The 17,103-nt window shown below is 49.3% G+C and overlaps 1 protein-coding gene and 1 long non-coding RNA gene across 2 annotated transcripts in view; one reads left to right on the forward strand and one right to left on the reverse strand.

Annotated features, from left to right (window-relative positions):
- The first annotated feature begins 1,733 nt into the window (after positions 1–1,733).
- Positions 1,734–15,095, forward strand: LOC113623765 (uncharacterized). The gene is made up of 4 exons (XR_003434053.1): positions 1,734–2,275; positions 13,579–13,699; positions 13,850–13,990; positions 14,104–15,095. It is a non-coding gene; the product is annotated as an uncharacterized LOC113623765 (long non-coding RNA).
- The window catches only part of PRKCE (protein kinase C epsilon), a 510,344-nt gene continuing 504,451 nt past the window's right edge, over positions 11,211–17,103 (reverse strand). Inside the window, exon 16 of the mRNA XM_027113214.1 lies at positions 11,211–14,052. Coding sequence (XP_026969015.1) covers positions 13,906–14,052 — 147 coding nt within the window. The 3' untranslated portion in view covers positions 11,211–13,905. The remainder of the gene's footprint in view (positions 14,053–17,103) is intronic.

Below are 17,103 nucleotides of genomic sequence, written 5' to 3' on the forward strand. Positions count from 1 at the left end.
AGGCTGCAGGGGCGGGAACCTTCTCCCTTCTACCCTTCAGGTTTCTGTGACTGGTCTAGGAATGACACTGATGTTAGACGGATTAACAGGAGAAGAAACACTTTAATTATACTGGTACCTACGCACAGGAGCCCCACAGACATAGGAGACTCACGGCACGGACAACTGAGGCTTATATACCAGCCTGAGCTAAGGAAAGGGACAGGGGCCTGGGGCTTTTTGCGGGGAGCAGGCAATCCGGGAAGGTGAGAGGGGAAATGTAAGGAAAACTAAGTTTGCCCTGCTCTGCAGTTTCTCAGGTGGGAAAATCTCTCTCTGGTAAAGGCTCTCTTCTGAGCACTGACAGTGGACACCCTCGCAAAGGGAGATTTCCTATAAATTTCCCTACCAAAGAGTAACTTCTACTCTGTTTTTACAACTTCTCCCATATCTCTGTTTCTCAAACTAATCAGCTCAACGTGATCCTGGTGCCGAAGACACAAATTTTGGGGGGGGGGGGCGATTCCACTCCCCTTCAGGCCTCCTTCCCTCCCACCACCCCTCACTCTGAACATCTTCTACAAAATCAGCTGGGGGGTTAGAAGGATTAGTTTATCTTGATGGAAAGAGGAGCTGATTCCCCAGTCCCAACTCCTGGGCGCTTTTAACTCCAGCCAAGCAGCTGGCCTGCCCTGGCAGGTTATTTTCTCCCCCCTCTCAGAGGTGGCCGGGGACCACAGTGCCTCCCCGGGCAAAATAAAAAGGTAGATGAAAGAATTACAACATAAAAAAAAATCTAACTGAAAAAGAAAAGTCCAAGAACAACAGGAAGCTGATCAGGAAGTTCCCAGGGAAGATGATAATATTTGAGAGTCGTGCTGAAAGCGGAGGCTGAGGACAGAGGGCGTTACAGGGACACGCAGCCATGGTGGCGGTGATCGTGCCACCCAACCCTCCACTGCCCCTTCTCCTTTCGCAGGGTGTCCCTGGGCCTGCTGGCCAGGCCCTGCCCACTCCCAGGGGCCCCAGGCACACCCCTGCTTAAACAGGCAACGCACACAGGTATAGGCACACACACGACAACTTCTACACATGCTCGCACAGATGCACCTGTGCACATGTGTGCTCACGCCAGCTAACGTTTGTGCATGGGGAACCTATCTGCACACAGACGCAGAAAGGGCAAACCCTCAGAGAAGCATTGTGTGCACAACTGTACAGAAGGTGACAGACGGTAGGCCCTTCCTCTCACTTGCTCTTTTTTAACCACCCCTTTCCCAGGCAGCCAGGCCTCTGATGGCGTTTGGCAGAGAGGCTTCTCACAGTGTGTCCTCCATCCCCTCCCCACCCAGGGCAGCCCTCCTTGGGCCGTGTCCTAGCTCTGTCTTTCCAGACCTGTAGTTCTCAAACTTTTTGATCTCAAGTCCTTTTTATGCTCTTAAGAACTATGACGACCCCAAAGAGCTTTTATCAATGTGGGTTATATCTACCACTATAGTGGCATTGTTTTCTATTTGTACAAGTTTCTTTACTGTGAGCTTAATACAGGACAGCTGGATTCTTTTTTTCTCTTTTCTTTTCTTTTTGCGGTACGCGGGCCTCTCACTGTTGTGGTCTCTCCCGTTGCGGAGCACAGGCTCCGGACGCGCAGGCTCAGCGGCCATGGCTCACAGGCCCAGCCGCTCCGCGGCATGTGGGATCTTCCCGGACCGGGGCACGGACCCGTGTCCCCTGCATCAGCAGGCGGACTCTCAACCACTGCGCCACCAGGGAAGCCCCAGCTGGATTCTTATATGTGCTTCTGCATGAAATCTCTTATGTGTTTTGGTTGAAGCATGGGAAGAAAGTCAAGTATCCCAGAGGTAGGTAGCTGGAAAGAGACTCTCGCAGATGCCCTGTGTCAGGCAGCCTGTAAAGTGTCTCCCAGGGCTCCCCACTGCCTGATCTTCGTACCCTTCGTAATCCCCTCCCCTTGGGTGTAGGCTGGGTCAGATGACTCACTCCAAGGAAGTGAGTGGTACAAGTGGTATGGCAAAAGTGATGGCATGACCCTCTGAAGATTACGTCCCAGAGAGACTGTGGCTTCCGTCTAGAGGGGGCCCTCTCTTGCTCTCTTGCTCGGAGAGAAGTCAGCTGCCATGTTCCAAGCTTCAGGATGGAAAGACCCACCTGACAAGGGACAGAGAGAGGCCTCTGGCCAAAATCCAGTGAGGAACTGGGGCCCCAAGTGAGGAAGCTCCTCACTGAATCTTGCCAACAACCACGGCCTTGAGCTTGGAAGCGGACGCTCCCCCAGGTGGGTCAGATGAGACTGCAGCCCCAGCCGACACCTTGACGGTAGCCTGTGAGAGACCCTGACGGGAGGCATCCAGCTAAGTCCTGACTTACTGTGAGATACCGCGAGGTGATAAATATTTGTTGTTTTAAGCTGCTGAGTCTTGGGGGTAGTTTATGACACACCAAGAGATAACTAACGCATTCCCTGAAAAAAAATCTTAGAGACCCCCAGGAGTCGTCAGACCTCACTTTGAGCACTGCTCCTCTAGACCTATCTATCTTCAGCTGCTCCAGTGGATTTTCCCAGTCAGTATCTGCTCTTCTTTCAGGGTCCTGCTCTCAGCTGATTCAAGGAAGAGTGCTGGTAAGGGACATAGGCCAGTGACAGGTGATACGCAGGTGATGTGCACACAGTGCCTGTTCTTGACGTTGCTACTTCTTCATGACAGTAGACTTTCAGGCAGTGGGCAGTGCATGAGAGATATGATGGCAGGTGGGGACAAGGTTTTAGGTAATAGTCTGTTCCCTCCACAGCCATCCACACTCTGCCCACCCCCATCCCAGTGCCCTTTGGGGAAATCAGGCCGTGCCAGGCCCTGGGTGATCTTAATCATAAATCATCCTATTTCCTCTAACGTTTAGGTTAACACAAAGACAGCCAGAATCTTTGCTTTCCAGTCAGTGAAAAGTCTTCTGTCTGAATCACCACATGTTCATACAGGCCCCTCTGTTTGCCTCCAAAGTTCCCCAACTGCTGGTGTCACAGCTCGTTTTACAGATGGAAAAGCTGAGGCAGGAAGAAGAATCAATGGTGTCCAATCAGGGCCCCACTGTCTGTAGTGGAAGCAGGAAACCAATGTTCAAACAGAGGAGGGATTCCTTGAATCCCCATCTACCATGCGGAAGGGAAGGTGCCTGATTGCCTATATCTTCCTGAGTCTGGCTTTCCTACTCGCAAGAGTAACACCAACCCTAGTGATGACGCCTCACATCCTAGATGCTTAGGGTGGTCTAGGCTTCCACCACTGGCATGTGCTATTGAGGACTGGAATCCTGGACACCATCTAGACACACCAGCCCACTGCAGAGGAAGGCAGAAGACCCTGGCCCAGGAGGTGATGTGACCAACCCAAGGTCACCCAAAGTTGGAGACAGTGCCGGGGTGTCCGACAAGCCTCTGCTTACCCTTCCCCCCCCAGCTCACAATCTGATTAAAGCTTGCGTGGGGCCCACCTCCTCCCCCAGGCTGTAGGGTCTGTGAGGACTGTGCTGGGCTCGCAGCACATGGAACTCCACAGAAGCTCAGTGATGACTGTGAATGGATGAGGAAGCTGGCAAGCACCTGAGTTTGGTCTGTGCCCAGGGTTAGAAAGCTTTGCTGTGGCTAGTATTAAAGGTTAGCTTCTGACAAGGTCAAGGTGAGAGGGTCAGTCTAGAGCCAGGATGGGGTAATCAACTATAGGAGAGGGCTAGGGCATCAGGCTTTGTTGGGGGTCAGCCAGTCTCTGGCAGGGTTTAGAGATCCATCTGGCGGGGATCAGTGGTGAGAGCTCTTTGGCTGGGGTGAGAGCTCCGTCCACGGTCAGAATCTGCTCCTTGCAAAGCGAATGATCCTCTGTGGGGCTTTGCGCTGCATCCCTGGAATCCCGAGCCCTCCTGCCTGGTCCAGAAAGTCCAGTCTCCTGAGCAGCAGATGACGTCAGCTCTGGCTCCAACAGTAGAGGGGGCTTTTGAGTGGCACCAGGGGTCACACTCTCGGTGCTGGGGGTTGGGATGACCTTGCTTCTAGGGCGTCGTCCTCAGCAGCTGGCCTGGGATGCAGACCCTGCATGGAGGGCGCAGGGACTAAAAAGACTTCAGACCCTTGGAGGCATTTCCTGTTTTCCAGTGAACTGAGAACTCGGCTTCCTGCTTAGAATAGTCCATAGGGATGGTTTCTTTTTTTGGTGGTGGGAGGGGTGTCTGAGGGTAGAGGATGTAGGCTTTGCTGGGCTTGAGGACCAGCTCTCAGGGCCCTGCTAGGAGGTGGCACAGAGAAAAGGGTGGGAAAGGAGAGTAATAAGAGTCCCCAGATGCCTCTGCCCGATTTCCCAGCTGCACCTTCCTTAGTGCTCACGTCCGTAGTCTTTAGAGAGAGCAACACAGTCTAATGCCATCAAACAATCGTATCATTTCACAAGGAGGTGGAATTTCTTAGAAGAGGGAAGCCAAAAGCACGCAGGGCCTGTGTTGGGACAACGACTAAGAACCCAGTGGGAGGAGCAAAGTCTTTGGCCCCAACTGGAGGCAGATACAAATCACAGGCTTCGTCCTGGATCTGCCAGGGGCTGCCTGCATGGCTTGGAGAATTTCCTGACTTTGCTGTGCCTCAGAACCCTCACTTCTCAAACGGGGGACCTAATAATGACCACCTCCCCAGTGGAACGGTGCCCAGCTGGCCCAGGGAAGGCACATCGGCAGCCAGTCTCCTTCCCTCCGACGGAGGGCAGAGGGGTACCTAGGCAAGAGATAGGGGCACATCTGTTCCCAAGCCATCTAATCAGCTCCACTTCTGCCAAAATAGTTCTCCTAGCAGCTGCTGCTGGCTCCTGCCCAGGCCCCTGCCTCCCCTCCCTTCTACCCCTGCAGGCACATCCTGGTCTCTAGCAATCACCCCGCTCGCCTCGCTTCTTTAACTGCCTGTTGCCTAGTGATTTGGCGATTTGGGAGAACAGACTCTCCTGCTTGGCCCCAGCCCCCTTGCCTGTGGCGGCATTTATCCTCACCAGGCTGGACTCTATCTGTCTTCTTCCCCTGCCAGGGATCACCCAGGAGCCCTCACCTCACCCCAATATCCACATGAGAGACAGTTTAAACACCCCCAAGCACAGCTGCGATGGGTGCAATGCAAAGCAGGGCCCTTTAAAGAAGGCCATGAGCATGGACCACGATTTTGAAGGAGGTATTGACCAGAAAAAGGCCCTCTGATCCCACCCCTACGGTGGGGCTGAGCTCCGGGGGAGGAATTGGCCTTGGCTAAATGGGAGGGCTACAAGGGAGGGACTACCCAGTCCCCTCCTTGCTCTGAGTTCATATGCTGTGTTGTGGGTCACTACTGTTGCCTCTTGGTGAACAGTGCCCACTAGGATGGGCCTTCATGAGTGGGACCTCCTTAGAGCGGCTGACACGGCTGGGGGCACAGAGTCACAGACTCACGTTGCCAGGGCAGTGAGCCACTGCCCACTCCTCCCTCCTGGTCTTTCTCCTCCTTTACGAGTCCCTCTCCCCCCTTGTTCTCTCCTCCCACTCTCCTCCTGCTCTCCAAATTCACACCTGGCCTTGCACGTTGTTAGGATGGTGTCTTTGTCAAGGGACAAGGCTAGAGCGTATTTTATTTAACAATAGCTTGATTTATAACAAAAAATATTCAGCCCTCTGGTCTGGACCTCCATGTGTACCTTTGCTTCAAATCTTAGGGGTGGCCTGGATCTTCTAACACAATATATAATTCACACTAATGGTCATGTTTCTTGCTTACTGTCTGTCAATAACCCACCCCCATGTAAGATTTGTAAGAATGCAGATTTTTCTTTAGTGATGTCTAGGTGAATGGCTGGCATGCAGTAGGAACTTTATGAACATTTGTGGAATAAATTTATTGAATAAATGAGTGAATGAATAGTTCTGTCACCTGTCCTATGTGTAAATACTATGTCCTGTCCAAACAGCTTCTACTGGGTCTGAGAATTTGGGCAATTGATTTTATTGTAGAATGGGCCTAAGAATACAACAGTTTCCTGGAGTTGTAAGGACTAAATAAGTTATATAATTTCTGAGCCTCAGTTTCCTCATCTATAAAATGGGGATAACTAGAATATCTATTCCACGTGCTTTTTTGGTGAGGTTTTAAATAGATGACTTACGTGAAGTACTTAGCATGATGTCTGGAACAACGAAGATAATACATGTTACACTTAAGTGATTAATAACCTAAAGACGGAAGCATGAAGGATGAAAATCTACAATTGGTGCCCAGAAAGGGCCCTTTCAAAGCCTCTCACGACAGCCAAAGAAGGTAGCTGCTGCAAAGTGCAGAAAGCTTGAGAAGCAGTGAGGTTTGCAATTGTTTATGCAGCATTTGGGTCCTAGAACTGAGGCTGGTCTGATCTCAACCCTCAGGCAGTGTCTACCTGACCCTGAGAAAGTAGGCAGTGAAAGCTGAACTCCCCCATCCTACACAAAGACAAGGGGGTCTTTACTCAAGAGGAGGGTTGGGCCCTCTCAGAGATTGTACCACCTGCAGAGACCATCACACTACTTTAAAGGATTCCGGGACCTTGACAATCCCCTGCTGAGACATGGTGTGAGGGTTACTGCAGCACTGCCTTTCTCGATCAGAGCCCAGCCTGCACCCTGGGAAGAGCGACCTGGTATAGACAAGAGCCACCTTTCTTTTTTTCTCTGACTTGTGTTCCCCTCCTCATTCCGGCGTCCTGCCCCTCAGCACTCCTGGGCCACCTGACACACCCCACGCCATGAAGGACCCTCTCTGGGGCAGCAAGGGAGCACAAGCTGCAAAGACAAGGTCCTGACTCTCAAACTTACAGCAGGAGACGAGACCGGGCCTGATACAGAAGAGCAGCGTAAGGCAGACGCAAGGGACAAAGCCCTGCAGATGAGGCCAGGGAAGTCCGGAGAAAGGGGTCAGGTTTGTGTTATCCAGGTAGGCTTCCTGGAAGAGGCAGTGGTGAGAGGGCACTGAAAGATGAGAAGGATGTGGGGAGGAGGAGAAATAGTAGCAATGAGACAGACAGGAGGGGAGGGATCAGGGCACAACCTTGAAAAGAACGACAAAGCCATTGAGGACACAACATAAACTGGTTAGAATCAAGTAGGTCCAAGATGGCTGAAGGTTCGACTTCCTGCAGACCTTGAGTCTCATGACATGCTCACCGTAATGCATTAGCATATGCTCAATGACACCCTCCCAGGTGCCATGACAGTTCCGAGGCAAAAAGTGGGCAGTGGCCCAGTTCCTAGAAATCCTTACTCCCTTCCCCAAAATAGTTGGAATAATCCTCCCGTTCGTTAGTCTATGAAATTACCCAGCCCATAAAAACTAACCCCATATTTCGGGGCCGCTCTCACTTTCAGGGACGGACCACATTCTGTCTATAGAATGTCTATCTCTCTAAGTAAACCTGCTTTCACCTTTTACCACTATGACTCGCTCTTGAATTCTTAACCCTTACCTGGGGGCCCATCCCAGGGGCTCACCCAAGACCTGGGACATGACCATCCTCTCAAGCCCCGTTTTTTTTTCCTGCAAAGGCAACAGTACTAGGCACAGCGCTCTGGAGACTTTTATCTCGCTGACATTTCAGAACAGGTCTTTGAAAATTCAGTCTTGTTATAGCCATTTTATAAGCGTGGAAACAGGTTTAGAAAGGTAGTTACCTGCCCGAGGTGAAAGCAATGAAACCAAACCTTGCTTGTTGTGGACTGCGTAAGCCAATGTCATGATGCACACCCTGGGCTCTTTGGGGTAGATCTCAGTAGATGCCAAAGGGGAAGCCTAACTGCCCCCTAATGACCTCACAGACCACATTCAGAGATATGTAGACATTTTATCAGCAAGCAGGCCCTGAAGAGTCCTGGGGCCACTCTGAAAGCCCCATGAAGTTCCAGCTGTCTGTCTGGATGTTTCCAATAGTGTCTCGCAGGAAAGGTCCACCCAAGGCAAATGCCACTCTATTCCAGCCATAGGATCAGGCTACTCTACGGGAGTAAGAGAACCAAGATGTCTCCCGGACAGCAGGGAGACGCGGACAGCTTACAGATCCAGCCTGGGTGCCAGCCCTAAGGGTGACAGAACAAGGCCATTCTAGATTTGGGGGGGAAACTTTTTTACTGACATACAATACATACACAGAAAAGTGCACAGCTCATAAGGGGACTAAAGCATCTCTCCGGAAGCCCTTTCACGCCCCCTCCTAGTCATGGCCTCTCCTCCCCCAAGGGCAACCACTAGACTGATTTCTAGCAGCATGGAATGTCTATTTTGTATTTTATGTAAATGGAATCGCACAGTCTGTACTGTGCCTGGCTTCTTAAACTCAATACTGTGTGGTGAGGTTCATCTATGATGTGTGTGGTTGTAAATCATTCATTCTCATGTCTACCTAGTGTTCTATTGTACAAACATCCCCCAATTCATTTATTCACCGGATAAATTTTCTGTTGCGTCAAGCGTATACATATTTAGCTTCAGTAGATAGTGCCGAAGTTTTCCAAAGTAGTTGTACCACTTTAGACTCAAACCTGAGACACTGAAAGTTCCGGTTGTTCCACATCCTTAGTAAACCTTGATAAGTCTGCCTTTTTGATTTAGTCATTCTGGTGGGTGTGAAGTGGTATTGCGGTTTGATTTAAATTTGCATCTCCCTGACTACTAGGGAAATTGAAGGCTCTCTAGTTTCTTATATCCTGTTTTTTTTTTTTAATATGGAGATTTGTCTTAAAATATCTTTGCCAATCTACTTACCTCATACATCACTAATGTTACCTTTCTGACATCCTTTATGCTAATTAACAAGCTATGGGTTTCCTTAAGAATCCTTTTCTAGCATTCTTCATGCTAATAACAAAACCCCCAGGAGTGGATGGGAGTTAAAAGAGAGCTGAAGCACCTTCTGAATAAACACTGTCTATTTATTCAATCAGCTGCCCATCCCTGGAGGGTGTATTCCTGATTAGGACAGCTGATCACCCTTCAGGTCTAGCTTAAGGCATACCACACAAGTTGTGTCACTGTCTAGGCTAAAGAACTTCAAAGTGAAAAACAGACTTCATGATGTGGCTTCTACGCTTTCTTTTCACTCCATCTCTCTGTCACTGTAAGCACTATGACGACGCATGCTTTGTGGTTCAGTAATTTTACTGCATGGAGATCTTCAGGCTTCTGGTAATCTGAGCACTGGACTGTACTCAGGTGCAAGGAAATAGAGAAGGACCAGTCTTCCCAGAGATTCCCTCTGCAAGAAATCCGTTAGACCTGCCGTTTCTCGGCTCGGCGGCAAAGCCACACAGACAGGCTTTCCTCAAGGAGCTCCGGAGCCACCTAACAACCCTTGTCAGGGACCAGTGGCCATGGCGGCTTTCCTGGAATAGGCATGGCAGTGCTTGGCTTCCTCTCCCAGAACATGGTTGGGATTGAGGGAAGAGGTTCCAAACCAGGGACTCTGATCAGCCATTGACCTTTCTTATCGCTTCTGTGTGACTTGTGGAGCACACAGATTTTGGGAGGATGGATTTCCTCATCTCCAGGACTTTGGAGCTGTCTCTTCTGGACCACTAGACAAGGGAGGCGTAGACTGGTCATATTTCGTTCACTGAAATGCTTGGAGGTGTCTTCTGACCTTCTAAGAACAGCATCTTTTAATTCAGTTCTTTTTTAATTTAAACTCAGACACACTGGTGGGAAGCTTGTTTCTCCTGGGATGGTCACTTACTTAGAAACAGCTGCCTGATCCAGAGAGAAAAATAGATAAATACAACCTTCTTCTTGGAGTGGGTCTGGAGGTCCATGCTTACATCTCCAGGTAGGCAGACGATGTTGCTGGTGGGGGTGGGAGAGGGGACTGAGAGGCGAGTACCTTCAGGATGACATAGCAAAGTCATGGGAGGGCTTTTGAAGTGATTGTAAGGGCTGAAAGGGTGATAAGTTAGTCCATCTCCTTAGGATGGCCTGAGGATGACAAATTGTAAAACTGCAATCATGCCCATAGCTCTTAAGAAACAGGGAGTTCTGGTTACTTGAAATTTCTGGTGTACTCTAGAGCATCCTTTTGGGTTTCAAACATTCTTGAAAATTCTATGCTGGAGAAAGAAGCGGAGGAGCCTAGCAGGAGCAGTGCAACATGAGTGGAGTGTGAGAAAGGAGCCCCAGCGTGAAGGAGGAACCTGGAGAGCTCAGAGTCACTGTGATGGCCATGAACGCTGGTTGAGTGGCAGGGAGGGTGCAAGCCAAGCATGGAGCCCCACTGGCTAGCCCGTGCTCCAGGCCCAGCCTCCAAGGGGCTCCCAGCCTCACATGGGTTTCTAGGGCTCCCAAGGCCTAAAGTTCTGAGCAGCCGGTCAGAAACTGAGTCCTGAAGAGGCTTGAATGGGTTGCAAGGAGATCCAGCATTTGCTTCTCTAGAAAGATGAAAACGAAGTGCTCCTGTGTTGCTTGCCCAACTGCTGGCACTCCAGGGCAGCTCCACACCCAGACAGCCCAGAGCCACACCCAGTCTGCTCAGGCGCCCTCCACGCCTCTGGCTGGCAGTCCCCGAAACAGAGGCCAGGCAGGGGTGGGCGCTGGGCATTGCCAATATGGTCGTGTGCATCCTTTGTGCGTCTTCAAAGGGTAAGAGAAAAGCTGAAACCACATCTAGGTTTGGGAATGTGGAATCCCTAATGTCTAAAAGGCAGTAAGCTTCACTAGTGCCACCCTGACACTCACCAAGGAGATAAAAATGTTCCTCAGGACTGAGAAAGAAGATTTAACGTCATTGTATTTATTAGGTTCCGAAACAATACACATTCACATCCTTTTGAATACAGTACATTTGGCACAATAATGTTTACAATGAAATAACACTAATGAATGGCAAGAGATTAAAATTACATCCAGAAAGGGAAAAAATGTACAAATAAAGCATCACAATACAAAAAAAATCCCTAAAATTGAATACATTTTATATTTAGCCAGAATTATTTTGCACATAATTTAAAAAGAGGTAATTTTTTTAGCCTTGTTTTTTTTTTTTTTTTTTTTTTTAAAGCAAGAATGCATTGTGTTTTCACCTTTGGAGGAAAAAAAAAAATGTTTCCACTTCACAAAGTCCATTATGAGAGAACACAGGAGAACAGCTATCCTTCATATATTTTTTTGGCATTTTTTTGCACTCCCGTCCCCCGTTTTTTCTTAAAAAAAAAAAAAAAAAAAAAAGTGAGTGAGCGACCTGGAAAGATTAGAAAGAACTGGCAGAAATGAAACAGTGTGTCTGCTTCCAAACTCTTGTGAAAGCTAAAATGAAACAATGACTACTCACGGAACACACAAGCCTTATTCTATAGACTACGTGGGATTTGAATCTGCCTGTGTGAGAACTTGATGAGCTCCAGCCCCAAACAGGAGGCATCCCAGCCAGCCCAGCTTTGGGGGCTGGAAGGGGGCATCTCTGGGCCAGGCAACCCGCTGAGTGGCTGCCTGGAGCTGCCTGGTGGAATGTATTATTATTTGACTTCCCAACAAAAATGCCAGTTGTCCTTTAGGAAGGCCCAACCCCTGCTGACATGGGAATACCTTGGACAAGGCCAGTTGGCATTATAGTTAGAGTTTGCTTGGTGTTTCAAAGTCCATCAGGGTGAAGGAAGCAGAGGAGAAAACAGAGAGCAGTGGTGATGCATGAGTAAGATGGGCAGTATTGTCATGTCTTCCTAAAGAATGAGATGATGCCACCATGAAGATGTTTCTGTGCTTGTCCTCAACTCCAGAAGACAGTCTCTCCCCAGTACGTCAAGTTACCGAAGATCAATTAACCTACTGTTCTTCATCTCTTCACTGGTATGCCAAACACACAAATTGATACAGCATAATATTTGAAATTATCATAAGAACAGTTAATAATTACACCTGAGTTTTTAAAAAAAATCAAAACAAAAGAGAACTGAATGGCATCACTAGTAACCAAGGCTACGTGACTAGCCAGATACACATATGGACACCAGCTAATGGGCCGCAGCTAGTCACTGACCAAACTTCGAAACCACCATCCAGAACATTCCTTTCTCTTTCCCATCTCTATCAGGGCATAACAGAGCGCAGGAGAACTATATGTGAGTTTACATCTTTTAAAATAAACCAAAATGAAACAAACAATACAAAGAACACCCCTCACCCCCCCGAGAAAAAAAAAGAAAGAAGGAAACACACCTTATCTCTCGGTAACTTGAACCAATACACTCAGAGAGTATTGCACCTGGACATTATTATAATTATTCTTTCATAGACTAAAGTTTTATAATATGTCTGAACATGCAGCAGTTGATACCTCTAAATTCAATGAATTAATTCCACAGGCCTTGCAGCAAACACTATATACAAAAGTCTCAAATGTACAAAAGGCAAAAAGCTTCATTAATGCCACTTTGCCACTCACAAGTATATATATTTAGGGGCAGCTGGGAAATCCACGTGCAACAGTTGGAATGGATTCCATTCCCTGCTAAATCGGTTCAGTAAAATAGATAATCAAACGACCTCCAGGAAACATGTACACAAAGCCACAGAGAACCCTTGGAAATCAAAGAATGTAACACTGTTAGCATATCTACAGGAGGTAATGTCACATCCATTAAATAGTGTCCACATGAGTCGCCATTCCATGTCACACAGAAACAAAACTCCGAGCGCATCTTGCCACCCTGTCAGTTTTCAAATAAGTCGCTCTTCAATCTCCCGATACCCTCTGCATAACCCATGTTTAGCCTCATTCTGCATGTTCCAAAAGCAGATATTTCATATTTAACTTTACACGTTTCATGTTTAAAAACCACAACACAGTAGTACTACCATTTGGGAGAAGTGCGCAGAAATTGCACACTGCTGCAGAAAATAAATAGAGTTGATGCTGGGGACTTAGGACGAAACTGGAAAGAGAATTTGGGAGGTGAGTTTTGCTAGAACCCCAGGGCCTCGGCCATCTCTGCGGTGGCCTTGGAGTTCAGGCAGAACTTGAATAACGAAGAGCACTACTAGTTTCCTTTTCTCTCAATTCACAGAGCCTCACGTGCCACGAAAGCATTAAGAGCATAAACCTTGGACGATGATTTATTAGCCCTTTAATATATACCTGTATTAACACTGGAATTTATATCTTTTGGCCAATTAGAAAGCAAATCTGATCATCTATTTTTCAAATGTTAATCGAGTTCAAAATCAAATTTCTTCTTCTACGGAGAGCGATTTCTTCCACGAGACACATGCTTACACAACTTTGGCATGCCCCGAAGCTCAAACCAAAGCAAGCGAGAATTAGCCATTCCAGAGCAAACCAACACAGGGAGCCAACCCGGGCATCTCCCAGCCTCTCTCCTTCCTGGGCGTGCCTTGAGGGCGCCCATCTTCGGGCTGAAGAAGCACCAGTCTCTTCTACTGGATAGAATGGCAGATGGTGGCAGGCGGGGGGGACTGGAGGGATGAGAAGCAAGAGTTGTCAGGACTCTGCGTCCATGAGCAGAGCCAGAGTCTCGTTAGCTTTTTTTTTTTGTTTTTTTGTTTTTTCCTTTTCTTTTCAGTAAAAGGCCTGAAGTCGCTTCCCTGCCAGAAGCCCCCGTGGAGTGAAGCCAGGCTTGCCAACGGACCAGACTTGGCACTGGGTCCAGTGAACTGCTGACGCCACACGATTCTGCATTACTGGTGAGACAGGAACCAAGAGTGCCTTCTGGTCACCAGGTGGGAAGAGGGAGGAGCTGGCCTGGGGGGAGGGAATGCAATAAATAGAGGGTGGACAAGGGACTGGGGCTCCGGGGAGGAGAAGTAGTTCAAGACCGTCCTACGGGAAAATAGGAATCTTCCCAGCGCCCCTGCTTGCAGCATCACCGAACTCCACCTGGAGCGGCTTCTCAGGGCATCAGGTCTTCACCAAAGTAGGAGAAGCCTTTGAATTCCTCCTGGTTGATCTGCTTCACAATCGCTTCGTCCACGAGCGTGAGTACCGGCTCTTCCCGGGTAAAGTCTTGGTCAAAATTATTGACGTCTCTTTTGGTTTTCTGTGGGAAGATAAGAGAAAGCACTGACTCCAGGCTGACCTTCCTCCCCAGGGCCCCCCGCAGGGAGTGGGCATCGCGCTGACCAGCCTCTCGCCAAAGCAGACCTCTAGCTACTGAGAGCAGACATCGAGCTGTTCCAATGAGGTAACGATGAATGGCCCCAGGACCGGGAGGTGATGGAGGACTTGGAGAGGAAGAATGAGTCCAGGTGAGAAGGAAGACGGGGTGAGAGGTATGATGGAAAAGCAGGGAAGTGGGATTCCCATAGACTGTGTGTGTGGGGTGGAGTGTGTGTGTGCATGTCTGTGTGTGTGTTGCGGACACTCCCCCTTCCAGCACCTGCCCTAACCCTCTGGCTCCACTGAGACCTCCCTTCCTGTGATCCAGGAAGTGAACTTGAATCTCCCTCCCACAAGGTCTCCAGTGGTCTTTCTTCCATAAAGGTAAACCCCCCATTACCTTGCCATGTCTGCTCCAGATGTCATCTTCTCTATAAGTAGGAGGATGCATGGGATGGGGGGTGGGACCGTCTTCTGGGAAGCCTCCCTTGATCCTCACCTGCTATTCTGTGTTCCCACGTTATTTCTATTATTATACTCAAGACACTGACTTGCAGTGAATTGTTAATGCTTTTGTCCTGACCACGAGCTCCTTAAAGGCGGAATCCTTGTCTGACTCAGCCTTGGGTCCCCAGCAGTCCCCTGCACTAAGCATCTACTGAATGAGTGAATACATCAGCAAGCCCACCACTGACTTCCCAGCTCAGAAAGACCCATACCCAGCTGGAGGTTCAAGTTACCAAAATTGGGCTTATGGTCTGTGGAGGGTGGAGGGCATCAATCAAACAAGTCCTGGGTTTTGGAGAAAATCAGCAAGTATGAATAATGCTCTCTGCCTTCGGGGGTTCACTGCTGAATCGGGAATCAGTACTCCTGTCTAGAACACACTGCAATCGTTAGAAAAACTTTCATGGAGTAGTCGGGGCCCGGCTGAGACTTGAAGCATGAGTTACAATCATGTCGGTAGAGACGGGAGGAAGGCACCTTGGCAGAGAGGAAGGTGGTTAGGAAGATGGGAGCAAAGTTCTGCAGAACATCGTCTGGGAAGTGCTGTTTTACAGTTTACAGCATCTTCACGTTTATTTGCTCACTGATCCTTGGAAAAGGCAGGTGTCATTATCCTGATTTTACAGATGTGGAAACCGTGGCTCACAAAGGTTTGGTGACTTGCCCAGAGTCACCCAATGAGTTCAGAGCAGAGCCAGACTCAAATCCAGCTCTCAGCACGATGCCTCCCGTGGTGCAGAACGTCTGGAAAGCTGGGTACTGGAGACGTGGGAAGACACGGCAAGAGTCAAATTCAAACAGGAGACGTTTAGGTCAAACCACTAGGCTGAAGCAAAGCCAGAACGACTTGCGGGTAAGCCAGCATGGTGGGAGAGGTCTGTGGGCTGGGGAGAGTGGTGACATGGTGAGGTGAGCTTGGCAGGGGAGTCTGTTTTCACATTTCCCCAGATTGAGATCTGAATCAGATGGACAGCACAGAGCGGAGATGAGCTAGTCTCTCCCATCTTTCAGCACCCATCAGTCCTGCTTGGCGTCTTCTCTCTGGCTTTGAGCTGCATAGTTCAGTAGGTCTCAGAGACCTTGGAGGGGAGACAAAAGGGGGACACAGAAAAGCCCCAGGGATGGAAATAGGACTTGCCGCAGCAGGATGTGTGTGTCGCCCCTTGAGATGGGAAAACCGAGGAATGGCTTAGTCTTTTCTACAGGAGGGCTGGTCCCAGGCAAGAGGATGACGCGTTCTCCATCTCCAGTGTGTACAGAGCACGAGGAAAAGGGGGGCCCTCATGGAGAGGAACTCCGGAGGAGAACCACAGAGCCCAAACCCAAGTGACGCATGAGGGACGTGGGAGGGCAGGTGCCTGGGGAAAGGGTGTGGTGACGCCTCTTCTGAAGATCCCTATCGAAGGAGGGATGGGTTCACTTTGATTGAAGAGGGGTTATAGAGTATGGGCCCGTGGTGCTGGGGGAGCAGCAGGATGGGGAAAAGGTGGCAGCAAGACTTTAAGACTTGGGAAGCGCTGAGTATCATCCCAGAAGGCGACCAAGGGGCATCCTCAGTGGGGGCAGGAGGAGAGGGGGACCAGGGGCGGGAGTTGGTGAAGAAGATTGGCAAGGAATAGGGCAGGAGGGAAACTCAATCGGTAACACCACCAATGGTGGGCTACGCCCAGGTACTTTCAGGGGCAGGACCACTTCCTTCCTGGCTCCCTCTCACTGGTCACTAATGGGGGAGGGGAGCCAGTGTATAGAGAACCTCAGGAAACCTGTAAACACTCTGGCATCGGCTCCCCTGTTTAACTACTTGTGCTTCACCTTTCAATTGTTTGTGTCCATTAGTCATGGAAACTGGTTTCCTCTCCTGAGGTCAAATGAGCATAGTGACGGAGCTAGATTCCACAGGATGTCTGAATGTCCCAACTTGCTGACTGCTTACCAGGGAATCGGGCTCAGTCAATACAGCTAGGGACGTCATTCCCAGAGGGCCTCTAGCTCCATGGCGGGCTGGCTTGGGTAGCAATCTAGCTCAGCTCTGGGCTTTCCAGTGGTCCCAGAATCATCTGTGGCATTGGAGCGAGTGTGCCATTCTTCAAGAGCTCTACAGAAGAACACACGTGGCTCACGCACCCCTTACGCAACCCGGCCCAGGCCCTAGTTCCCTTGGAGACAGCTTAGGTGCATGTCAGTCACTCATTCCCAATTCAAATAACTAACAATTCCTGACTATGAATTAACCTTAGAGGCTTAGGGAGTTTTCCAAAGCAAGTATTTCTGAGAAACTCCATCCCCTGTTAATACCATTGGAGGCAGCATAGCATCCTCAAATTTAGAGAGGACTGGGGATTTTGTCCTATACTCACTGGTCTTACTCTTTGGAAAGCTGCTGTCTCCCTTATAGAGTTGGCACGAGACTCCACTCCAAGGTTCCGATGGGCAAACTCCTAGAGACACTCCCTGTTTAACTGGGTCTTTAGTCACCCCATGTGCC

This window comes from Aethalodelphis obliquidens, unplaced genomic scaffold (genome assembly GCF_003676395.1).
Source record: "Aethalodelphis obliquidens isolate GAN/ISIS:26980383/991018 unplaced genomic scaffold, ASM367639v1 scaffold12, whole genome shotgun sequence".
Taxonomy (NCBI): domain Eukaryota; kingdom Metazoa; phylum Chordata; class Mammalia; order Artiodactyla; family Delphinidae; genus Aethalodelphis; species Aethalodelphis obliquidens.